This window comes from Panthera onca, chromosome C1 (assembly GCF_046562875.1).
Source record: "Panthera onca isolate mPanOnc1 chromosome C1, mPanOnc1 haplotype 2, whole genome shotgun sequence".
In the NCBI taxonomy this organism is placed as follows: domain Eukaryota; kingdom Metazoa; phylum Chordata; class Mammalia; order Carnivora; family Felidae; genus Panthera; species Panthera onca.
The window spans coordinates 39,281,826-39,308,396 of record NC_138346.1 but is presented as its reverse complement, the minus strand read 5'-3'; the positions used below and the strand labels follow the sequence as shown (position 1 = coordinate 39,308,396).

The following is a 26,571-nucleotide window of genomic DNA, read 5'->3' as shown; positions in this document are numbered from 1 at the left end:
AAGAGCATAGACTCTAGAGTTAGTATCTCTGGCATTTTAACCCCAATGATACCACTTAGTAGGTGTATAACTTTAGGAATGTTTTTTTTTGTTTGGGTTTTTTTTTAAAGTATAGTTGACACACAATATTACATTAATTTCAGGTGTGCAACACAGTGATTTACCCACTCTCTATACTATGCTCACCATAAGTATAGCCATCATCTGTCACCATACAATGCTACTATAATACCATTGGCTGTATTTCCTATCTCTAGCTTTTATTCTCATGATTTATTCATCCCATAATGGAAGCCTGTGTCTCGGGAATGTTATTTAACCTCTCTGGGCCTCAGTTTCTTTATCTGGAAAAATGAGAGTTTTATCAAACTCATAGGTTTCTTTGGACCAAACGGGTTAAAACATAAATAGTGCTTAATACAGACCTTGGAACACACTTAGTGCTCAGCAAGCATTAGCTCTTGTCATTCTTACCATTATCACATATATGAGGATAATTTCCTTTGGCCAGTGACTTTTTCCATTACAAACTCTTAGGTTTGATACTCACAGGGTTAGAATGCAGCACGGTGAAGAACTCTGGGCTGATGAGGAACTTCACAGGGGGGGACTGTAACAGCAACGTGAGCCTGGATCTGGAGGTAGAGTGGGGCAGGACGTTCTCTCGTCGGAAATCTAGATGGGGCAGACCACAAAGGCTTTTAGGGAAACCTTTCCGTGTACTGGAAACATACTTATTCACTTCCGTCTATGTTTTAAGAGAACCAAAGGATGCCTATATCATTTGCTATTATTTTAATTCTCTGAATACTCTTTTCTTTGATGCAAATTCATAGATAAGACCTGACGAAAATAGAATTGAACATTTCTAGCCACTACTAACATTTTAATGCATCCTTAGATGTTCTAAGTGATCAGATTCAATCATTTTCCACTATCCCACAGATCCAGAGATTAAAGTCATTTATATTCTATTTGGTTTTGTGGTTCTTTTCTTAGCACTAACAAAAAGTCAAGGATTAGAAGAGGTCTCTGGTGAATTCTGCCATTTGCATTTGATTACCAGATCTTATTGAAGAACAAAAGTTCACTAAAAGGAAAATCTCGTTTCTTGGAAATCCTTATTATTTGTTTTCTACTTTTGTGAGATTACAAACCAAACCAACCTAGGGGCACCTGTGTGGCTCAGTCGGTTAACTCTTGATTTCGGCTCAATTTATGATCTCACGGATCATGGCATTGAACCCCAAGTAAGGCTCTGCACTGCCAGCATGGAGCCTGCTTGGGATTCTCTCCCTCTCTCTCTCTCTCTCTCTGCCCCTCCACTGCCCATGTTCTCTCTCTTTCAAAATAAATAAACAAACTTTAAAAACAAGCAAACAATTCTAAAGGCTTTTACCTGCACTGGCTGGGTGAAAGTCAGCTTCTTCTCCTGCCCCATCAATAGCATTGGTATTTTCCTCAGGCCTCTCGTTAGTCATGGTTCTGCGAATACTCTGGTATCTGAAATCATGAGCCTACCATCACATCACGGCAGCCTCTAAAAGAAGGCTCAACCATTCCCCCAGAGCCCAGAAGGCATCACTATCTTCTCAGCCTCAGGCCTACCTCCCCAAACCTCCATTCCCTGACCTTCTGGGCCATCTGTTGTTTAAAAGTAAATTACAATGCATTGAATTTCTTCTGTCTGTTGTTTGTGGAACATTTTCCTAACAAAATAATAAAACTTAAAAAAAAATTGTGGCCCTTAACCAAAGAAAACTAAATTCTTATATTGTTAAAGAAAAGAACTTTTTATACTTCATAGCAATTAGTTCTCAAAAAAAGAACATTTAAAAAGCTTAATAATAAAGAAGCATGATGAATGGAGATTCTAGATATTTAGAAAGATATTTGGCTTCAATTATATATGTATATGCTCTGTTTTGCTAAAAATTAATGCCTTGGGATGATTAAAAGCATCATCATTACTTTCTTTTCTACAAGAAAACAAGTGGTATATGCATATAGTTATTATTTTTTTAACCAAGATAAATTCAAGAAAGTCTCTAAATCAAAAGAGGTACCAGCTACGTCTTAATGACAGGGCACGCAAAGATGAAAGAGAGACAACCATGTTTTCTACTTGGGCCCACGTAAAAATAAGCCCAACCACCCACTAACAGTCATAGTGAAAACGTGCATCCTCACCGCCGGTTCAGCTGCTCCATTTGCTGTATGGAGTTTGATCTTTGCAGCACCTGAGGGGCGGGAGGAGCTGTTGGTCGCTGCCACGTGGTGGTTCTGTTTACGTGATCCACGTAGAAGATCCTGCCGTGGCTGTCAATGCGTGCTTCCCAATCTAAATAGCAGGAATGCACCAAGGCTGGTTAGAAGAGGACCTGAGGCCATTAACGTGGGTCATTAATTTCAGCATGTGTTTTCCCTGACATGCTATAAATTGGGGCTAATAACATATACCTCACTGTATAATCAGGCACTTCCCCCAGTCCACTTCATGATCTGTTGTGATCAGTTAGTAAACATACTGTTTGTGTGTGTGTGGGGGGGGGGGGGGTGTAATACCAACCCTTTAAAGAGTTTCTGAATGTAGAGAATCCTTCCAGATCTGCCCACAATGCTCATCTTCATGTATAACTGCCAGTATTTTAAAAATACAAGTAGGGGGCAGGCCCAGTTGGTTAAGCATCCAACTCTTGATTTTGGCTCAGGTCAGGATCTCCCAGTCATGAGATCGTAGTGCTCTGTGCTGACAACATGGAGCCTGCTTGGGATTCTCTCTCTCCCTTTCTCTATACCCCTTCCCTGCTAGCACATTTGTGCGCGCTCTCTCTCTCTCTCTCTCTCTCTCTCAAAAATAAATAAATAAACCTTTAAAAAATAAGTAAAAATAAAAATACAAGTAGTTGGTCTACTGCAAAGACTTCAGGTATTTGCATCGAAATTGGTATTGACGATCATTTTCACCAAAAATGGATTTCCTTTTTTTTTTCCAGCGTAGATGAAAGAATCATAGCTAGAACCTTCCAAGTGCATATTTACATAAAATTTTGGTACATGTAGTCTTCAAAAGAAAATAATGCTAGCCCAGGCATCAAATAGCATCATTACCTACAAGTTCCCATTTGCGTTTTCCCAAAGATGAATACATTTTCAGAGCAGGGTAATTACTTGCCTCCAACCTCAAATAAATACAATGTTTTAAAACATTATTTAATTTTCTGTTTAAGCAATCTCATTGATAGTGTTCATCTTTGTAAACAAATACCTAAGTGCATGTTACACAAAAACAGAGAAAGCAGAGCCAGACATACCTCCTCTGTGGCTCTCTAAAAGGCCATTCTATTAAAATACACAAAGCATGAGCTGATCTTTTCAAAAGGCACAAGTCTGAAATGGATTGTAGTTGGAAAGTGCGATTTTATATAGCAGTATGTGAAAACAGCAGAAATCTATTCTTTAACCAGCAAAGTTCTTTACACATTTCCATTTCTGCGTAAAATATTTTTTGAAATTAATATGCAACTTTTTCCTTAGCAGCTCAATTATTTCAAAACTCCCCATGTCATCACATAGCTTATCAACAGATACCATGGGTCTAATCCTGGAGACTAGTAGGAAGGCATGCCTGCTCCTGACCTCCTCTGGTATTTACTCTGGAGGTGAACAGAGTGAGGATTCCAACAAAGTTCTCAGGGTTGGAAAGACCTGAATGCCAGCACCAGACAATCACTGCGGGCTGCCTCAGTGGGAGGTGGAAAGATCTGTTCTTGTTGTTCCTAGCACGTGGTAATTTATAACAAATGGCAGGAGAAAGAAAAATTGCGCTGAGAAAAAGCACCAGAGAGACAAACAAATTCAGTGCCACTCATGCTCCAAGGTAACGCAGACTCACAACGAACCAGCCGGACAAATCTGAATTCTTTGGCCCCAGCTGCAATCCCATCAATAGGACATTTCAAAATGACCTCATGATCAGCCTGCCATAAGCTGACAAATGGTTACTACATTAGAGCCTTTTCAGGAATGATTCTCCAAAACCCTTTGATCTATTCCATTGTTTTGCTCTGCTCTTTGCATATTTCCCATCTCAAAGATCTTGAGAAGCAATTATGCCATCTCATTAGAGCCAGGGTAATTCAAGCACATATTCTACTCAAACCAAATGCACAAGAAAACAAATGGCCATTCCTTCTCCCAAAATTGTTTGCAGTTAGCTTCCAATTTTAAAAATGGAGAATCGGTCAACGAGGGATAAAAACAGAACAGAAACCAACTAAAGGAAGTAGAAAGAGAGGTGCTGCCAAACTCCCAAGATAAGCGTATAACTAAAATTTGGCTCTAAATTTTGGTTTTCTGGCAGTTCAGGCAGAAAAGAAAACATTGTTGCATACTTTCCATTTTCTGACAGAAGAAAGTAAAAAAAAAATTATCTTCAAACACAGAACTTTTTCCTTGAGCAAACTAGACAAGAATTTACCCCACTGAACGTGGTCTCTATGAGGTCACATGGGCAGCACAGTGGAGGTGGGGTGGGGAATCTCCAAATATATTTACCACCATACCTTGCACACAGCATGAAATGAATGGACGAGTAATTTAAAGAACATGAAACCATAACAAAGAATGGTTCTTGTGTTCGCTTTCCACAAAGTCCAGGAATAACCTCGATGTATTTCAACAAAGATATCTCTGTGTGCAATGAGAAGAATAAGAAAAAGAAGTCCAAACATGTGCTTTCTAAGAACACGGGATGTTGGATGTATATTAAGACTACCCCTACTGGGGTGCCTGAGTGGCTTAGTCAGTGAAGCATCCAACTCTTGATTTTGGCTCTTGATCTCATGGGTTCATGGGATCAAGCCCCGCATCAGTCTCCTCACACTGACAGTGCAGAGACTGCTTGGGATTCTCTCTCTCTTCCTCTCTCTTCACCCTTCCTGCTCATGTTCTCTCTCTCAAAATAAATAAGTAAACTTAAAACATAAAAAAAACCTAATTAATTAAAAAAGACAGACTATCCCTACCAAATGTCATGTCTTAAATGTCTATTTTATTTTGAGAGAGACAGAGAGAGAGAGAGAGCAGGGGAGGGGCAGAGAAAGAGGGGGATAGAGGATCCGAAGCAGGATCTATGCTGACAGCAGAGGGCCTGATACGGGGCTCGAACTCACAAACCACAAGACCATGACCTGAGTCGAAGTTGAACACTTAACCAACTGAGCCACCCAGGCACCCACAAATGTCATAGCTTTAAATTGACGTTGTTACTTAAGTTCCCATAAAGAGTAATGTTGTCTTCCTGATTTCAAATGGACACTTGGCATTGGATTGAGAAAGGATGTTAGGTCTTTGACCTGTTCAGGAAGTACAAAAATCCATTCTTACCCAAGTGGTCAATACCCTACCATTGAGAAAAAGACAGTAGAAGAGCCTCCATAAAGATGAGCTCTCTATCGTATCTATCAAAGGAGAGAGGTGGGTATGGTTATTTTACATCTTATAAATTTTTATATTGGACCTGGTTTGTTCTGGGTACAAGCAACCGTATTAAGAACTCATTGCCCAACATCAAAGTTTTTTTTTTCAGAGATCATGATAAAATCAGACAGGCAGGATTAGAAGACTGGGAACTTGGCATTTACTTCCTTGTCTTGCCACAATGTACAATGGGGTATATCATCAGTGCGCCATGAGCCTGAGAACAGTGTACCGAGATGTGTGTATATGTAGTGCACCAAATCGGGAAGAAGGCCTGGGGTTTCTGGCCATGGCTTTGTCACACTTTTGCTACGACACCTTCAACAACTCATTACACCTCTATGAACCACAGTTTCTTTACCTGAAAAATTAGAGGGCAGAATTATACATTGCTAAGGTCTCTTTCAGTTCTAAAATTATAAGAATCTTCAAAACGACACCCATTTTTCTACATTAGGTTCAGTAAGAACCTGTCAACATCTTATGTCTAGGCCAGAATTTGCAAACTAAACTCTAATTAATTTAGCCTTATAAAGCCAGGGGCTTTGGGATGCTGAGTGTTGGGGCTCCAGAACTATCTGCCAACACCATGTTAGCCATTGCAGCCCCCCCGTATTATCTGTTGTGCCTACTGGTCTTCCACGTAAGACTTCATTTTCATAAAGAGCTTCAGTGAAAGAGTTTGAAAACTGTTATCTACAGAAACGTTTCTCAAAGTTTGGGACTCTGACAGCACGTGTCAGAATCACTTTGAGGACCAATATAAATGCAGATTCCCAGGACAAACCTCAGGTCTGTAAAACCAGACTATCTGAAGCTAGGACTCACTTATCTACATTTTTGAGAACCTCCCCAAGTGACTTCTAGATGCACTAAAATTTGAGGAACACGGACATAAATTTCTAAGAATTTAAAGCAGCTAATTTACCAGGTAAACCCATGGAGCTCATGCTAAATTTCTAAGAGGTCATGAAGTGCAGGCTTACAAGAAACTAAACTTCAGCCTAAATATTCTGAACTGGAATCCAGGAGGAAGTGGACTCACAGATGCCCTGTGCCCCCTTTAAATAGGTGCACAATAAGGGGAAGTCAGAGTTAGAAAGTGTGTCAAAGTATATACCAAAGGCTACTGTCGCAGCATTAATCCCTCAGCAGGGCACCAGAGGGAGGTAGAACAAGGAAGGTCTTACACATTTTCAACTTTCATAATCAGCATATGTGGGAAGGAAGCAGGGGTCATCCCTTTGATCCCTCCTCATCTCAAAATGCTTCTTTCTCAGTCCCTTCACACTAGACCTTGGCCCCCAGTGGACTGTCTGTCCAGCTGGCAATGAGGTGAAGAAAGGAACACATCTCAGAGAGCACTGAGATCGGCAAGAAGATCAATGACTAGATAGAATGACATTTCAGGGGACTCGTGAACCACAAGAACCAAGGGGGTGAGAGAATCATGAGTAGGGCTGGAATTAGTTGTAACTGGGTTTAGAAAGATGAAGAACCTGAGGGGCTCAGTCAGTTAAGCATCCGACTCTTGATTTAGGCTCAGGTCATGATCTCACGGTTTGTGGGTTCGAACCCGGCATTGGGTTCTGCGCTGATAGCATGGAGCCTGCTTGGGAATCTCTCTCCCTCTCTCTGCCCCCTTCCCCACTCATGCTTGTGCTCTCTCTCAAAATAAATGAACATTAAAAACAAGAAAGAAAGATGAAGAACCTGAACATTGTGAAGTAAATGTATAAATCAACTATAAGAAATTATAACCACCATGGTATCTCCACCAAATGATGGGATAATGAGGTTATAACGAACTAAAGGTACTTCTGAGGAAAAAATTAAGCTTTGCGATAGACGTTGGACAACAACGTTTAAAAGATTAGTTTTTCCTTATTTTGACACTCAAGGAGGTAACCGTTTGTACCAAGTACAAAAGCAAGTTAACTTCTCTGTGACTTGAGGGCCAGCATGGAAGGTTCACTTCCCTTTCAGGAGTGGGGGTCAGTAATCGGAAGGGGGCACAAAGAGACTTCTGGGTGCCAGTGACATGGCATCCAGTGCACACATGCCCTCAGTTTGGGAGAATTCAGCAGGGAGAATGTGCTCTTTTCTGTGTGTACACTATGTTTGAACAAAAAGTTTTTATAAATCTCTCAAACAAATGCATATGGTGGGCCTTAATATGGTGGGTCAATTTTTAAAGAAAGTAGCTTTTAGATTAAAAGCATCAATTCTTGGGGTGCCTGGGTGGCTCAGTCAGTTAAGTGTCCAACTTCAGCTCAGGTCATGATCTCACAGTTCGTGAGTTCGAGCCCCATGTCGGGCCCTGTGCTGCCGGCTTAGAGCCTGCAGCCTGCTTCAGATTCTGTGTCTTCCTCTCTCTCTGCTTCTCCCCCACTCATGTTCTGTTTCTGTCTCCTTCCAAAATAAATAAAAACATCAAGAAAAAAAAATTTTTTTTAAATAAAAAAAAAAGCATCAATTCTCCTCTCATAAAACTAACTTTTAAGCTTTAGAAAATAAGAGCTCCTAGCCTTGAACATAGTAGAAAGTGAGATTAATTATACCTTTCAGAGTCACTGCTGTCTTTTTAAACCTTCATGTCAAAGGATGCTTTAATAATGAAAGTGCACAACCCCAAAGAATGATAAACATTCTCCTGCGTTCTTCCAGACCTGCCCATTGGAAGCCACCACCTAAATAATACACTAATCCTAACAACATGGCAATAATCCTGGGATCCTACAAGAGTCTGACTGTTCATCTGTTAATCCAGACTGTTCATCTTGTATCTAATCCTATTCCTACCCTTTTAGAGGGAAAACACTTACTCGATAGTTCTTTATTGTCCCCAGTGCAGCAAGGGATTAAGTGACAATTATATTGGACCCAGGAGGAAAAATAAAATCATTTTTCAGAAGGGGCTAAGTGGGCCATTCTTTTTTCTTTCCACTTATGTTAATGCTAAAATGACCAAGATTTGTCTTGCTGATGATGTTCTGGTGGGCTTCAGCCTGAACTGCCTCCAGCTGCCAGCACCATCAATCACCTCAGAAGAAGATAAGCACATTCTTAGTGCTCAGTGCATATTCAGATTTAAGCCAAAGGCTCTCCATACTGCCAAGCTGCCCTTAGGACGCTGTGGGGGCGGGAGGGGGTGGTTCTTAGGACGTTGTAGGGACCATTAGACCATCTGTCAGTCAGAGGTTAGAGTTACCCAGTCCACAAGGTCCTATCGCAGGATCCATGGCCTAAAGCAAGGGTAAGGCTGTGAAAACAACTGGTCGAACATCGTTACAGCTGTGCAGCCTTTGTCAGTCCAAGACAAAGATCGAGTTCCCCGATCCTGAGACAGGAGGAATAAGACTGGAAGAAGCAGCAGAAAAGCCAGGAGAACTGCCGTCCATAAGAAGAGCTCAAAGAGATGTTCAGAGACTAAGTTATAACACTGATGCATAGACCACCACGTGATCAGCTGTAACAGGGAAGCAGTACAGCAAGGGACACCACTGAATCCCCCTAGCTGAGTTTGTAAATCTTCAGAGAGAAGCACAAGTTTGCTGGGTGGTTTCCTCGCCATATGGTAATACATAAGTATTTTTAAGGTGAAAGTAAGCTCAAATAACAAAAACAATTAGGAAAATAAAAAATCAATAATGGGGGTGAGGGGGGTATCAAAGTCTAAGACACAATGTGTCAGTAGCCGGCCCTACCTGGCTGGGAGGAAGAAAAAGTGCTTCTGAGTCTGATACAGATGCTTAACAGAGCAAACCTGTCTGGGCTATGCTCGTATGGTCACTACAACTGCTTTTCTTACACTTCAGGGGCTCCTAGGTAAGAGTCCTGCTGAGTTCTCGCTCTCAAAATAAATCAGCTAGTCAGTTGATTAGCTGGGGCAAAAAGAGAGAAAATTGAGCACTTTTTGAGCCTTCCTAGGTCTGGCCTCAAAACACTACAATATAATAAAGATTCAGTGAAACCTCCAAAGCCTCTGATTTAAGATGTTGTTTGCACCTGATAGATAACATACCACAATATAAGCCACTACCTTTGCTGCTAAGTAAACTTTTAGAATTTATACTCATCAACCCACACAACAGTCTAATCTTAGATCAGAATATCTAATAGAGAAGGAAGGCTTAAGACTGCCCCAACTTTTACTAGTATGGGATCTTAAACAAGTTACTTAATTTATCTGGGCTTCAGTTTCTCCATCTATAAAATGAGCGAATCATTTTAGCCAATTTCTACCCATTGATCTACTTGACCTACCCCACAAAAATGTAACAAAGAATAAAAATTTAAAAACCATGTAAAAGTGCTCTGTAAACTGTAAAGCACCATGCAAGTTTGAAGTATTATAATTAATAGTGTTAAAAGTACAATTCTAAGGGGCACCTGGGTGGCTCAGTCAGTTAAGCATCTGACTCTTGATTTCAGCTCAGGTCATGATCTCACGGTTCGTGAGATTGAGCCCCGTTGGGCTCTGCACTGACATTGCAGAGCCTGCTTGGGATTCTCTCTCCCCTCTCTTTCTCTGACTCTCTCTCTCTCTCTCTCAAATAAATAAACTTTTTTTTTTTTTTAAATACAACTCTTAGCCTTAAAATAACTCAGCCAGGTCATTTAAGGGATGGACTCATCTGTACACTCCAAGCAGGTGCCCCTTAGCTGAGCCTCCTGGGAGATGCTGCATGAAGGCAGAATGCACATGACAGTGTGGAATATGGAATGCCATAGCTCAAAGTCAGAGGCTGTAGTAGAGTCGCCTGGTTAGGAAAGGAAGGCAGAGAACTGACTAGGTTGGGGATAGACAACTAGCAGGGCAGCCACGTGATTAAATAAACTATTGAAAAGAAGAGACAGACACAGGAGTAGGAGAGGGCAAAACAGTGTGGGGACAGTAATCAGGCATGCTCAGTGTGGGGACAGTAATCAGGCATGCTCTGACCGTAATCTGTAACCTCTCCTTGATAATATAAACCCCCGTATTTGCAAGTTGCATAAGAGGAATTAAAAAGTTTTCTCCTCTGGGGTGCCCGAGTGGCTCCATTGGTTAAACACCCAACTCTTGGTTTCAGCTCAAGTCATGGTCTCACGGGTTCGTTAGTTCGAGCCCAGCATCGGGCTCCTTGGGCTGACAGTGCAAAGCCTGCTTGGGATTCTCTCTCTCTCTCCCTCTCTCTCTGCCCCTCCTTGTACACTGTCTGTCTCAAAATAAATAAATAAACTTAAAAAAAAAAAGAATTTTTCTCCTCTTCATCAGTCATTCATTAAATTAGATATACTATTAAATTCCTTCTTTGCTGTGGGAGATAACAACCTATTAAAATAAACTGCCAGTTGTTTTTTATTAATCCTAAAATACGTTCTGTGTAATGCAAATATCAGTACTTAAATAAGTGCATTGAAATACCACAAACAGTGGTCATAATTTCAGCGGGAAAGTACCTGTCTTTATTAGTTATAATCTGAAAACCAAAATTATGGTTCAACAAAATTCAGAGCAATTAGATGTGGCCAGGAAGATGCCATTTATCTATACCCTGATGTGATGCAATGCCTCTAAAATTCGAATGACTTACTATCAATCCACATACACATATAAAGAAAGCTCTCCAGAATTCTCTCCTCATGTTCCCAATTCATTTTTTCCTATTATATCGAAGCATCTCCGAGGAATACTTTCCTTTTCTGCCTCTAATCTTTTCTCCAAGGGCAAGCAATAAGGATATTTTTGTTCTCCCATCTGCTTAAAATGATACAATGGTTAATTAATCCCTTGGTCTATTTTTAAAAGTTGCTTAAAATACATACTTCCTATAAGTAACCACCCTCAATTATTGAAATATATGAACAAGGGAAGGAACTGTACGTAACAGAATTTCCAAAGGATCAAGCCAATATTTTGGCCTATTATCATAGTACCATTCAGCTTTTTTGTTAACACTCCTCAAAACAAAGCACTCAGCATTTTAACTCTATAAATGCATACTCCTGCATCTCCACCTTTCTGCCCCACCACTTTTAAAATACTGAAAGCCAAGGGCATCAGCTTCTTGCTATGGTCACATATAAGATGGGAGAGTAGAGAGGGTGAATAAGAAGGAAAAGCAATAAGGCAGAAAGATATATACTCCAGTACGTTCCTACAAGCAGTATTTACTGAGCTTTGTTACTGTTCATCAAAATGCTTGCTCTTACAGAGCAATATCACTTTATAACAGAGTTTAAATTATGTCCAGATTATGACTGGCCATATCACTCTAACCTTTGGATACAGGTTGCATAACTATTTCCCAGAATCCCTCATTCTCAGCCATCCCTCCTTCAAAGTGAAAAATGAAAATGAAAGAAATAACATATATTTCAAATCCCCAGTAATTGTCACGTGCCAAATAAATGGTAGACCAATTTCTGAAATTATGAATAGTTCCCTGCATATCCCCAAGGAAAAAATCAGAGCCCTGTATTTAATGATTTAAAATGCTGTTAAGTAGAGAGAAGTATATTCCATAGAGTGAGGCTTTGCTAAGAGATTGTACCCATTTGTCTACTAACTGAAAATTCTTGCTGCCATTAGGCATAATTTTAAAAAGTTTCTATTATAAACCCAATTGTCCCAAATATCTGGATCTGTTTCCCCAATTACAATATTTACTCTGTGGGCATTACAGTATTTACTTTTCCCCCAGCTGCCCGCTCGTTCAGCAGAACAGTGCCAGAGAGGAGTCACCAGCTTAGCACTTTCCAGACTACATCTGCTATGTCAAGTGGCAGCCCCAAGGTCCCTTCCTCTCAGGGAGTGGGTTTCCATCTTTTAGGTTCTATGGAAAGGATCTGCCCGCCATCCTTGCACCCTCTGATCAAGGTGAACCCCTTAGTTCACAGGCGCTCACTTGGGGGAAGAGCCTCGTCCACCCTCTGGTATCGGCTAACATCCTGGCGTACTGAAGGCAGTGATCTCAATGGCTGGTGGCCATTGGCTTGAGAACCTAGGATTAAAGAGAAAAAGGCACTTGGGTATTGTTTTCCTCTTTAGTATCAAAACAGTCTTGTAAAAAAAAAAACAAAACCCAACCAAACAAACAAACAAAAACCACCTAACACAAATCTTGGAGCTAGTCTCTTTTCTTTCCTTAGGGTCTCTCATTTTCCATATGAGGACCCAGAAACAAAAGAAGAGAAGAGGAGATGAATGCTTGGGCAGAAGAGGGTCTTCTAGAGAAATGTCCCTCTGCACCTATCCCTTCCCTCCCCCACCTTTTTCCACCCTGGCTGGACCCGCTCATGCACTAATGCTTTAGGGTCACATAATGGCCACAAGATAATGAAGGAAACAAAAACACAAATAAAAGGAAAAGAGGAGGAGGAGAAGGGGATAATTTAGGTAGAAAAATAAATTACAGAATAAATAAATCATTCCTATTTCTGATTCTATGCTATTTAGGCATTTGAAATTATCCTCAGCCTTTCTGATACATCTATAATAGAACATTTCAAAGGAAACATTCTACCAAGCCACATTCATTGAGACATAATACAAATTTTATGTGTGAATTGGCATCCTGAGATACTAAAAATAGCCTTTTCTTCAAGTGTCCGAACACATCACCTAACTTAGTTCACTTTTTCCATACTGCAGAAGTCAAAAATATTACACTTGATGCAAAGTACATATGAAGTTCTGTTTTGAAGGTTTTATATAAAGAAGAGTGACTTACGATGTTTCTGCAAACTCCTGCAGATTACACTGATGTGAAAGCTACCTGCCTGTTTGGTTTTGTGTCTACAACCTCAGGTCCCACTGGAGATTCATGATTAAAATCTGAAGATTGCTATTTCACAAGCCTCTTAATTTAAAAAGAGAAGATCCATTAAAAAAAAAAAAAAAGCTAACTGTTGAACCCCAAGGTGAAGAACTCGGAGAACATGTGAGTATAATTTACATCGAGGGACAAAACTTCTCTTTAAGCAGTATGCTTGAGCCAAGAGCCGTACTGTCTTGTACATCCTACCTCCAGTGGCGCCCTCCTCCTGGGCAGTGGCCCCTTCACAAGCCCCGTGGGCATCCCCGGCATCCCCTTCTTCCTGGGGCTGGCTCTCAGCAGCAGCAGCTCCTTCCAAGCTCCCCCTCCGCTGCCAGACCTCCCCGACCTCCTCCTGGTTAGGTAAAGGGGCCGAGTCTGCCCCTGCTCCTTCCTCCTCTCCAGCGGGCACCTGCACCACAGGTAAAGAACTGGGAGTACGTATGGAATCCTGTGACCCTTCAGCGAGGCCACTGCTGCTGGGCTCTGCTGCACAGGCTCCATCTTCCTCCTCCTGAGAAGAAAAGGCTGGGGTTTCGGGAAACCGTGCGCTCTCAAGAGACGAGCACCGCGTGTCCACCGAGGACAGCTGCGTGGTAACGCTCTCATTGCAGGAGCTGTCGGCGCCCTCCAGGTCGCTCTCGCCTTCCGGCCTGGTGCTGGCCTCGCTCACGCTCTCTGTCCTGGCAGGGTCACTGGGCTCTGTTTCAGAGGACACCTGGGAAGGCTCAGACCCCTGATCCAGGGACTCGGTCTCACTGATGGCCCTGCGGCTGCCTCCCGACGTGTCGGAAGTCCCTGTGTCTGCCCCGCTCGTGGGCTGATCCACCTCTTGAGAGCCACACACTTCGGTGCTGCCCTGCTCAGCGCTTGGTTGAGACTCTGGGCCACCTTCACTTTCATCTGGGACTGGGCCCGAGGGTGAGGAGCCCTCTGCAAGCTCGGGAAGATGTTCTGGCTTATCCTCAAAGGAAGCAGCCTCATTTGTGGAGGCTTCCTCAATCTCCACTGGGTCGTCTTCTGGCTTGGTCTGCGATGTCAGGCTCACGTCATCAGCTCTTGACGCTCTGCTGAACATTATTAGCCCTCCTTCCTCCTCCAAGGAAGACGGATATCCCAGGTCTTGCTGGAACTCGTGGTCCTCTTCATCTGAGTCGATATGAAGCATTGCGTTGAGCCTCGTGTCGGTGGGAAAACTACTCCTTAGTTTTGGAGAGGCTCCCATGGACCTCTCCGAGCAGGTAGTCGTGCCTGGCCTGGAATGGCCATTGTGTTCAATAGCATCTAAGTAATCATTGAGCGAATCCTGACGTCCTCGGGGAGGTGAGGTCCTTGAAGAAGTAGAGGTTAATTCCTCTGAGTCTATTTCCAGAGTAGAGCTAGTCCTGAAAGAATGCTTGGGGGTCCCATCAGCAGCACTGTCCTCAGAAACTGGCCCATTAGAGCAAAGCGTGCTGTCATGATGGCCCCCCGGCACGTCCTCCTCGTCAGAAGGGCTTCCTAGGTCTCCATTCACAGTATTGACTCCAAGTATTGTGCCAACAGCTTCTGGAGAAGCATCTGAAGGGGAAAACAGCATTGATGAAAACAAAGTGGTAATAACAAACTTTTAACGTCCTATTCCTTTACCACCAATCAGTTCAACGAATTCAATCATCCCATTAAGGTCTCTTTATGGTATTACTGACTTGCTAAGATTAGCCACTCACGACTAAATGAGTTGGTCACTTTGACACAGGAATTCTATATGTTCACTATTACTAGAAATCCTATAGCCTGGTTTCCAAATGCAGGCATAAACCTAAGAGATATTTTTTGATAAACAAGCTTTCATATCTGCTTGGAAAACTTTGGCAGGAATCATTTAAAAGCTATCTTATTTTCAGAACAGGACACAAATTCAACTCTATTCACATGCAAACTGACAACTGAGTAAGACCGAACAGTTTTTGGTACAGCGATGTACTCATTCAGACATCTCACCTTCATGCACAGAAGATGTAACCTCCACTTTAAACTGGAGGTACCCACTCACGTGGTCAGCAGGAAGCCTTCGGCCAAGGTTGTAGCTGAGCATCTGATCCCTGTAAGAGGAGAAATACACTGGTGTCAGCCTTCACCTCCTTCAGCAGGCCACCCCTAAATCTTACACATTTCTCTTAAAACTTTCAGACTCAAAAGAAAATAAAAGGCTCAAAGGCACGGTATAGATAGTCCAATGTAATACGATTCATTGGCACAAGGGAATACTTATAAACTCCAGGATGAAAAGAACTCTGTAAGCAGAAAATGCAATACAGTATCACATCACTGCTAACAGTGACCAAGAAAAGCATATTTTGAAGGTCATCAAGGAGCTGTGAAAGGTCTACGGTTTTTGGTATTTTTTGACTCAGGTATAAAGGCACAGAGGGCCTGGTTCCTTAGCATTTAGCACAATTGGAAGAAACCGATCCTACAAGCACACAACAGGGAAGGACCATCACAGAGCGGCATGGAGGGCACCATGCTACTGTACTTGAAGTCAGGAGACAGCGGGGGGAGAAGCGGCTGCCTCTGACAGCTGCTCCAGCTATGGGAGGCAAGGGGGCCGCTGAACCTCCCTTCCTTACCTGTAGAGCAAGGGGGCTGGAGCGGCTGGCCCTCACACTGGGGGGGCCTGGCTATCAACTGATTCCCAGTGTGCGCTGTGAGTGATGCCAGTGGAGAAGCTTGATGGGCTGCTGTGGTGGCATCTTGCTGCCTCACTAAGAGGCGTACTCGAGGGAACCACACCCGGGCCCCATCTTGGCCCCCCCCCCACCGCCCCGCTCCAGCTACCAGCCTCCTTAAGGATGGAGGTGTCAAATCTTTTGTAATTCTGCATTTGTTTGATCAAAGTCAAATGCAATTACATCATTACCTTGTAGGAAGCAACTTTCATTCTGAATCTGATGTATTCTTAATTAAGGAAAATAATCAAAGGGATACCAAATCACGCCATCTCTGCTCTCACACTGCCCTCTACTGGCAACTTCAGAAGGAAAACAATGCCTCTACCTAATACCTGCACCACCGTACAGTTTAGAGCCTCTGGTCTGCCATTTGTTATGAATGTATGTAACTATTTTATTTGTTCGTCTCTACCTTCTTGGCACAATTCCAAATGGATGTCATCCATTTAAAAGAGCACAGGCTACTATAAAACCCCACTTCAGCTGTTAGTCTTTTGACTTCATGAGAATTTCTTAAAACTGTAAGATGATTTCCTTTTCTTCTTTCTTTTGCTTTTCTTCCCTACAAACATTGTCATATTTTCTTTCTCAACTGACACTTTGGTTTCCCACTTTGAGTGCATGATGTGTGCCAGGCACACTCAGCTAAGGGCTGTGCATATACCATCTCTCAGCAACCGCGTGAGGCAGGTGCTGGCTCTGTTTTCTAGAACAGGAAACCAAGGCGTGGGGAGGGTAAGTGACTTGTCCGAGGCCAGACTGGTAATGAACGACAGACCCAGGATGAGATCACAGATTCATCTGACACAGAAGCCCCTGCTCTGTAGTCATCATACTACCATCTCACTTCACATATTCCCAGTGGTTCTAGGCTGCTTTCAGGAGCATGCATTTTAATGACATAATTTACTCATGGTTCATCGAAACGTGCCTGCTTTTATAATGCTTTTCCTGCTTCAACTGGTATTTACAAAAAATTCTGCAAAGGGATACACAAGCATTTCTTACTACTAGACATGGTTACGTTACTTTTACATTAGAGTGTTCAAATAACGTTATATAATGATTGTAATCTGCATAATAGCAGGGGCATCTCTTTCTTTCTCTTACCACTGACTTCCCAGTATTTAGATAGCACCTAACACACAGAGGTTCTTGATCTTTGCCCACTGATGCATGAATCTAGCAGCACATTACACAGACCTGCCTTTAACACTGTGGTTCCTCGCCCATCTCTTTGGGCATTAAGTCCTGGCAAAAATAAAATCTTCATTTCTTTGTTAAAAATAAATTGACCCTCCTCTTCTCCTCCTCAGCCAGTAAAATTAAGGTATTGAGGTTGATGATGAAGATTTATAAAAGTGATGGATTTTAGCGAGGAAATAAGTGTTTAGTAGGAATTGTAAGAAAAGAACTGCATCCATCTGTTTTGCTCACTGACATATCCCCGATACCAAACACAGTGCTTAACATTTAGAAGACACTAAATATGCATACACACATATTTGTTGAATAAATTAATTAACAAATGAGACTCTTTACTTGGAAAGAAGGATTTTAACAAGCGTTAGTACTGTTTATTTACCAAACTGGCAAGATAACTCAATTCAACTATTCAACCTATAAATACAGGAAATCTTCCCTCCTGGGAGATTCCGAGTCAAGGGTTTCGTCCCTTGCTGAGTGCCTGTCGGAAGAGTCACCTGCCTTCTCGTTCTTACCCAGTCTTACCTGACTCATCCTGTCTCTTCCTGTGATATACTGTTGTGAGCAATATATTATATATCATTATGATACATAATTGCAAAGAATAAGTGCCAAAGTACTCTCACTACTTGAGACATTCTCTTTCTAATGTAATCAGAGGGGTTGACAAAGCATGGGAAAGTGATCTGCATTTTGGACAAACGCAGGCCACCCTGTAAAATGTTACATTCAAACAAATGCCTTCAAAATAGGCACTTAGTAAGGATTCTATCTCATTCTACAAACCACATTCTGTAAAACCTCAACTACCTCAGAGGATTGCAATCTACCAAACATATAAGTAATGAGAACCCAGCACTTTTCAAGATGAATTAATCACTTGATGGAAGGCAATCATCAGATCAGGAATACACATTTAGGTGTTAATAGCTGATATACTAGTATGTAGTGTCATTCTTATCTAATAAAGCAAATCCCCAAGTATCTGTATCAGGCAATGCTTTAAATATACTTATACAGAAACATTTCTTAATTCCAATATTTTACAAATTCATGCTGGACTTCCTTCCAGTGCACATAAATTCATGACTGGCAGTTCTCTAAGTGTCCAGTTGTTTAAAAGCTGAAATGAAAAGCCAACAAGTCAACAACAGTTTCATGTACTGAAAAGGTTTTATTTTGCCTTGATCATTCTTACTGGTGTACATAAATTCATACTTTTAGCAAGCGTGAGATATAAATTATAATTATATACATTAAATGACAGATATACTGTATTTACCCTAGTTAATTCTGACTGTCTAAAATCTTTCACTTTCTAGAAATCCTAAAAATAACTTTTAAAAAACTTCCTCAAGTATACTATCTCTACCAGAAGCAATAATTGTGATTTCCTAGCTTTTATCAGATAAATCAGGCTGCTAAGATTTCAGTGTAATATTTCTACTTCATGTGTCCTGGCTCAACCACACATTTCATGGTCTCTGACAGCCAGAGAATTACAATCCATTAGAATCTCTTAGTTTCAGATTTTGAAGGGGCCTTTGAGATCCACTGATCGCAACACTGTATTTTTCAGATGAGGAAACTAATGCCCAAGTAAATTATGACTTGCCGAAACAGAACAGTTCATTTGTTACAGAGTGAATGTGAATGACCAGCCTTCCTTAGTTAGCTGGAATAATATCACACTGCTGCCCGTCCTTAGGGCGCTGCCAGGATCTAGAGCAGACGGATCTGAACTCGCATCCCAGCTCTGCCTCTTGCTTGCTAGCCTCACATTCCTCATCTCTGAAATGGGTGTAATCACATTATTTACCTCCCAGAGCTGTTGAGAAGATTACGGGGACTGATGCGAGGAATGAGGAACGTCTTTAACCCCTGACACAGAATAAGCTCTCGGCATCTTCTTATGCTGTTTACTTCTATTTTTTACTTCTGCTGCTACTACTTATAGTCTGCTGCTGCTGCTACTGTTACTGCCACTACCATTTGTTCATGTTCTGACAGTGAAAAAGATACAAAACAAGATGCCCCATCACCACTACCACTGTTACTGTTGCGGTATGTTCACAATGTTGCCTACGATGAAAAAGATACAAGAAAAGTACCCTGAGTGCTACCTCGGAGCAGCAGTGTTATTGAGTTTGTTGGAAACTGCCAAGCAAAAATATACCTACCATTTATGATAAGCGATGTTATGATTTCTTAACTACTTTATTCACAGTTTACAAAAAGCTCATAGAAAGAAAACAGACATGAAATCACATTTTTAAATTCTCTCAGTGAGTAAACTTTAGTTGCCTGAGTGAATGTGCAGGTAGGAGCTCTACTATAATATCTCCTGTGAGTCAAGGTCTTGTTTTAAATGGCCCTGAAACAAGGTGGTTTTGTTTTTCAGGAATAACGAGTTGTCTGGATGGGATTAATTAGGATAAGGGAGCTGTCGACCTGACGCTGGAATCCGGCTCTGGGGAGAAACTTTTACTGCAAGATTTCAATATCCTCAAAAACAATTGAGTACTATGACATCTGACACTGACATGCTAATGGTAAGCACATCTTGGAAAAGACAGATACAATAAACAGAAACAAACAAACAAAAAGGTATATAATGAAAACAGAGCCTTTTGTCCCGCACAGTTTAATGAGTATACGAACACTTTAATTTTAAAGGAATTACCTTACCACTTCTTATCACTAAGATAAGTCCTAGGACTACAAAGTTTCATTTCAGTCGCCTCTATGCAAACTAATCTCAACAAGATCCCTCCAAGTGGGGGCTGATTACCCAATGGCTTGCCGCTCCAGCAACCTCTGGACTGGAATGGTTAGTTTCCCCAGAAAACGCTTGATGATTGGACGGCTCTTGGCAAATTTGTCTTTAATTTCAATTTCCAAGACATCAGTAAGAAGGGCAAAAAAGGAATATTTCTGAAAATAAAAACAGATAACGTGGTGATTCAAAAGGAAGACAAATACAAAATTATATCATTTTATTATTACTTAGAAAATGGGATCTCTCAAATCCTAATGACACCCAGAGTCCACATTGCTAGAAATATCTACAACCAGTGTCATTCTGAGTGAATGATCAGCATTCACAGTGATTACAAGGCCTCAGTTAAGGACCTGTCACAAAAGAAGCTTAGGATCCTGGTTCAACAGTTTTAGGAGACGTTAGCAAATATTAAACTGCACAATACAATTTTAGCACTTACTATATTTATTGTATCTCAATTCTTTGAAATTTAATATCCTGTTATTGGACAGTTTCACATTAACCACTGTAGTTGATTAACAGCAATTTTAATTCTTAATCCCATGGTATTTTGAAATTATACAGCATAGGTTAAAATATCTTTCACTTAGTGGCTAAAGTAGGAACATCTACAGAACACTGTGGTTTCTCTTGACAAATATGAAAATAAAACGATGCTTAAAGAGAAATTACTTAATTTAAAAGGCACACAGGGTCATTTCTTTTGAGACAGAAAAATAAAAATATGAAGCTAACATAAGTTTTGTTGTTTTGCTTAGCAATACCATTGGAGAAAATCAGACTGGTTATTAATAAGAATCTAAAATAAATATAAAGAGCTTTATTCACTTACAAAGACTTTCACATACATTACCTTCATGTTATCTTTAGAAAGATAACATTTTCTTTTTCTTAATGTTTGTTTGTTTGTTTGTTTGTTTGTTTGTTTGTTTTGGGAGAGAGAGAGAGAGAGAGAGAGAGAGCGAGCATGGCAAGAGGGAAGGGGCAGAGGGAGAGAGGGAGAGGGAGAATCCCAGGCAGGGATCTATGCAGGCCTCGATCTCACAAACTGTGAGATCATGACCTGACCTGAAATCAAGAGATGCTTAATCAACTGTGTCACCCAGGTGCCTCAGATAAATTTTTCTTCTTAAGGACGAGGATCTCCGGATAAGTGATGAAGCCGGGAATCTTACCAGAATCATTTCATCCCATTCCTGATATTATCCATTCAACCACAGTGATGTGAAAGGTTCCAGCCAGCTTTATACTTAGGCACTACTAAGTTTATCTAGTCATAACAATTGAAGTTCCCCAAAGGGCCATGTCATCTAGTAATTTGCTTCATGGAAAAAGCACTTGCTTAGAATAAGAGCAAAGTTTAAGCACTGCTTCTGCCTCTGAACAGCTAAGTTACATAAACACTTCAAGCTTCAGTTTCTTAACCATCAAAATGGATGGATGATGATCTCATCCCTTATGCGACCTTATTATGCACACAAAATTTAAGAATTTTGTAAATATAAAATGTTAGGAAAAGGAAGTTATTGCCAATATCATTACCAAATCCACTATGTGCCTTCTAAAGCTCATAGTGAGATACATGCTATGTCTTCTAGGCTTCTACATATGTTAAATTAAGTCATGTGCCTTTAAGAATTTTTTACTATGTGGAGATCATAAGCAGTTTTTTTAAACCAGGTGTAAGAACACGCAATATTTAATCCATTTAAGTAACTATAAGAACTTCTCAGGAGAAACATCTTGCTGTGCTGGCAAGTCTCAAAGAGCAGTACCTTTTTTCCAACTGGTTTTAGATCCCCGAATCATCTCCCTCCCCATGGAAATATTTCTACAAAGTTAGAACATATTGTCATTAAACACTAGGGAATGATCTGATTAACTATGCAACTCCTACGCCAATAAAGGTTTACCTAGAAACACTCTAACACCAGTATGTGAAACATGTCTTAGATCTCTGAGAAATGGTGGCAGAGTTCATGCTTTGCTCATTAGATGAGAAACAATATCTCTGTTCACTCCTTGATTTTCCCTAGTTCTAATGAGAAAACGCTTTGCTTGATTTCACTGATGTGGTGCGCTAAGATGACTGGTAGCATAATGTGGCTGGAAGGAACGTCAAAGTATCTATCACCAAAGTATAGATACCAAAGTATCTATCACCAACACACCAACGATCTGGCTTCCCTTGGGATGACAACTACCTTGAACGGCTTAATAAACCAAAATCTACAAATCCAAAAAACATTTGCCCAAGCCCATAGGGAGAGAAATTCCTCTAATCTGTACTGAATACATAACTAGAACAAAATATAGAAAACTTGGGGGGGGGTGCTTTACAAGTTTTTATTTTAATTCCAGTTAGTTAACATACAGTGTTACATTAGTTTTGGGTGTAAAAACATAAAAATTTTAAATAAAAACAGGATCAGTGTTACTGACTTTTCCTTCTGCTTCAGGCTCGAATATGGCTCTGCAAGTCAATGTTATTGAACCTGTCCTTACTTAAAATTTTAATATCTGTTCATCATGAATTTTTTGCACTGATTTTCATTTTTTAAAATATTTCACTACAATCTTAATTTTGATTATTGAGTCTTCTGGCTCCCTTCAGTCATGCACCCGAGATCAAGGACCTCACCTGCTTTGCCCTATTCCTGGCCCTGGCTACAAGGGACTGTCTCATTCTCCTCCTACACTCTTCCTAACAGAATCCCGAGATATCTTAGCCATCTTGCCCATGCTCATCATAAACAGCTCAACAGTACACATAAGAGAGATGAACTTGGCCAAATTCCTGTCAAGTAGAAGATCCCTGAGGATCATCTTACCTCTCGGTGCCAAATTGGATTAGTGGTGTTACTGATGATAGTAGACCTTCTCTCCTGCCCATGGTGGGCACAGGTGGGGAAACTGCTCTTCTTCCCTGGCTGAATGGACATCTTAAGATAAGGATCAGGATTGAAGAACATCCCTTTCTTTAGCCCAACTGCTCTAAGATCTTGAAAGAAAGAGAGGGGGAGGGAGGGAGAGAAAGGGAGAGGGGGGTAAACAACAGTAAAACAATAACAAAGTTATTCACACTATGATCGCTGAGATAAGTAAGGACAAGTGAGTTATGAATAATTCCAGCAGAGGGGGAGTCTCTTGACAGGCTGAATAAATGAAGCCAAACATTTACCATCACCTCATGTACCTAAACTGACTTCCTGGGAACCATTTTGATTCTAACGTGCGTCTTCACCACCATTTTGCTATGTGGTTTGGCAACCAGCATTTCACACAGTATCTTGAGAGAAATTCTTAGGAAACAGTTTATTTAAAAAAAAAAGAATGTTAATATGTTCTTTGATGAGAGAAAAATTAAATCTCTTCTACATACATATAATGAAATTACAGACCTATGTTTAATTGGGGGTGAAACTTCAGAGCACACATTCAGTTGTACCACATTTAAAATGTTATATATTCCACAAATGTAATGAATTTTAGGGGGAAAAGAAAACGAGAAATATTTCTAAAAGTTGAATGCTACCTGCTGTATTAAATAATCGTGAGTCTACTGGTTAGTAACTTAAATATTTGATGGCTGTCCCAGAACATCTTAGATTCACCAGCTGCTACTTCACAGTATGTGAGTTGCTAAAATTTCTGGCTAAAATCTGGTAAGTGGAGAGACTGACACTTTTCAAAGGAGTGAGGATAAGGGACACCAACATGTCAGGTAACAAACCCAGCTCTTCCGGGTCCTCAACACCTTTCTGAGAATATCAGTTTGAATAAGATTGGCCGAAGAGCTAAGGGATCTTGAAAGCTTCTGGAATAACGGACCATTTCTAAGCAACTTGCTACAATTATGATCAGTCTAGGGAGGTCCTGACCACTAGTCCAGAGAAAAATTCTGCAGATCCCTCTGAACCTCCAAAGACCTTTGGATTACCCAGATCAGCTGGGCAACAGACTCTGTATGGTGACTGTCAATGATGGCAGGTTCCCTGAGTCATCCTACTCAAGCCCATTCTTGAAACTCAAAGTCTTTCCTAGAGGGACAGAATTGGTGGGGTTGCCCATAGAACCACATTGTCTAGGGAGCCATTCCTGGAGGAGGCTCACCCATGGCCAACAAGAACTTGTGGCCCAGAGTGCTGTCTAATAACAACTAACTGACAGCTGAGTTTCATATGTCAGCAAAGACCGAAAAATTCAACCAGGAGGCCCTTATGCTAAGGACACTGCATGAAATACAGTAAGATCTTTGATCTGAAGAGAAAAGAGAAGGAGAAGAGAAAGATGAGTAAGGCACTTCAGAGAAGCCACTGTCGTCTCTCTAGCCTTACAGTCCCCACTCCTGGCACTTCATAAGCTACACAGTCATCTTAACACAGCATCTGCAACTCACTATCAGTTTAATGGTGCTACATGTTTTCGAGTGGCTTTATTTGGCATAAAATAGCTCCGAGAGGAAAACAATTTGCATATTTACTTTCTTACCTTTCTCGATTAGGCTCGCCTCAGACTCAAAGACAGAAGAATGATAGTCTTTAGATACTAAATCTACTTCTAAACAAGGGATTTCTTTGCAGTAAATGAGGAGTAACATGGACGGAAATGGCTGCCACAAAGCATGACAGAGCTAAATTATTCATGCAAAGCATTCCTTTGGACAAAAAGCATTCCATCAGAAGATTATGCCACTGTGATGAAAGACGCCACTATTAAATAACCCTCATATCAAATTTTTCCACAAGGAATGCTGCACAAATAAATCTTCATTAATAAATATAAGAATCTACCAACTATTTGTAGTCTGATTATTCTGTTCCTTTATCCGTCTCATTTCTGCTCTGGCTTCCCCATTTTGTCTTTTACATATTTTACTGCTCATAAATGTCTGCATCACCTAATAGACCAACTCAGACCTCAAAGTCACAAAAGTATGACATGCTAAATACCCTAGTTTAAAGTCTTATTTGGAGAAGAGGATTAAGATAGTAACCGAAACTCAGTTTTGGGGGCACTTGGGTGGCTCAGTTGGTTAAGCGTCCCACTTTGGCTCAGGTCATGATCTCATGGTTCATGAGTTCAAGCCCCGCCTTGGGCTCTGTGCTGACAGCTCAGAGCCTGGAGCCTGCTTCGGATTCTGTGTCTCCCTCTCTCTCTGCCCCTCCCCCGCTTGCACCTCTGTCTCTCTCTCCCAAAATTAAATAAACGTTAAAAAATTAAAAAAAACACACAAACAGCTTTTGTTTTAGCTGTAGAATTCACTAATTTGTGTCCCTACTTACCACAGAGAATCAAGAGTAGAACATTTGCAGGCAGACATTCTACAATGCATAAATGCTCTTCGCTAAACACTATTATCACTGTCAATATGCTATAACTGGATTAATTGTTCAGAATTACCATTATAGAACTGCTTTCATCTTATATAATTTTTAGCCACTTCTGTACATCATCTGCAAATAACTGACCATACATTAGGAAGTAAAACAGATATAAAGTAGCCAGCCACCCTGTGCACTGAGGTGGGATGTTGGAAGAAATTATATTTAAAGAAGAAGCATCTGGTGATGCCCCAAAGCTATTTCCTACTTTTTAGGAAAACATCCTCGGGTTTTCAAGTTCTAGATGGTCATTCTCCTGCAGTGAGTTAATTAACATCCCCACTAGAGTCAAAATCAGTATGTGTGTGTTGCATTCGGAATGATATTGATCACTTGGAAGCTTAAGGCAATGCGTCTAAACTAAGAAGACCATGGTATGATTAAAGTAAATTTTCTGAACCATGGAGGTGGGCTAACTGTTCCCTACCTATACACGAAGGATTTCTGTACCTGAAACCCCTCAGGACTGTGAAGGTCTAAAGCAGAGCCAAATAAATGCTTCCAGGAGACACACAGACAGGGTAAGTTCCACTGGCAGTGGAACTTCAAAGTGCGCTTCGAAAAACCTAGATATGTTTTAAAACCTGAGGGTTCCAACCAAAACATACTTCTTGGCCAAAATTGAACCATAAGCCACCAGTTTACAACTTCTGAGATCCACCAGAGAACCAAAGGCAAAAAAAGGCTTTCATAGTAAGTAAACTCATATAGGGGAGTAGGAACATGCTAGAACAGAAATGGATACTCTGGAAGGCCATGGGCCAGCGATGAACTAATGTGCACACTTTCATCGTATGTGGTAATTATACATCATGGAAATGTCTGTTCTCAAGATCAGTTTTCTCTCACTCTTGACAATGTCAATTTTCATCCACAATACTTTTTGCAGCCAAGAAAAGTGAATCTAATTTAAAATTTAGAAGCACTGCACCAATGGAAAAATGAAAACAAAACATCTTTTAGTGACAGACATCTGTTAGACTGCATTTTATATGTGTCATAGCACAGTTGTCTGTTTTAAAAGTTCATTTCAAAGACTGGTTTTCTTAGTGTCTTCCTGACTTTATGACTGCCAATTTTTTTTTTAAAATCAGTAGCTTTCAGATGTTTTTGACCGTGATCTACATATGAAATATATTTTATTCTGAAACCCAGTATACACATACATAGGTGTGGGTATATTTTGTGTGTAAAGTTTTCAG

General features: G+C 40.8%; 1 protein-coding gene across 5 annotated transcripts in view; it reads right to left on the bottom strand.

The window, feature by feature from the left end:
* Positions 1-26,571, bottom strand: part of HECW2 (HECT, C2 and WW domain containing E3 ubiquitin protein ligase 2) — a 371,931-nt gene that overhangs the window by 113,482 nt on the left and 231,878 nt on the right. For all 5 annotated transcript variants that reach the window (XM_060622749.3, XM_060622748.3, XM_078451061.2 and 2 more), the window contains 8 exons: positions 22,817-22,986; positions 19,995-20,137; positions 15,267-15,367; positions 13,494-14,843; positions 12,375-12,470; positions 2,191-2,341; positions 1,400-1,503; positions 551-675 (listed from right to left, as the gene is read on the bottom strand). In XM_060622749.3, coding sequence (XP_060478732.1) covers positions 551-675; positions 1,400-1,503; positions 2,191-2,341; positions 12,375-12,470; positions 13,494-14,843; positions 15,267-15,367; positions 19,995-20,137; positions 22,817-22,986 — 2,240 coding nt within the window. The remainder of the gene's footprint in view (positions 1-550; positions 676-1,399; positions 1,504-2,190; positions 2,342-12,374; positions 12,471-13,493; positions 14,844-15,266; positions 15,368-19,994; positions 20,138-22,816; positions 22,987-26,571) is intronic.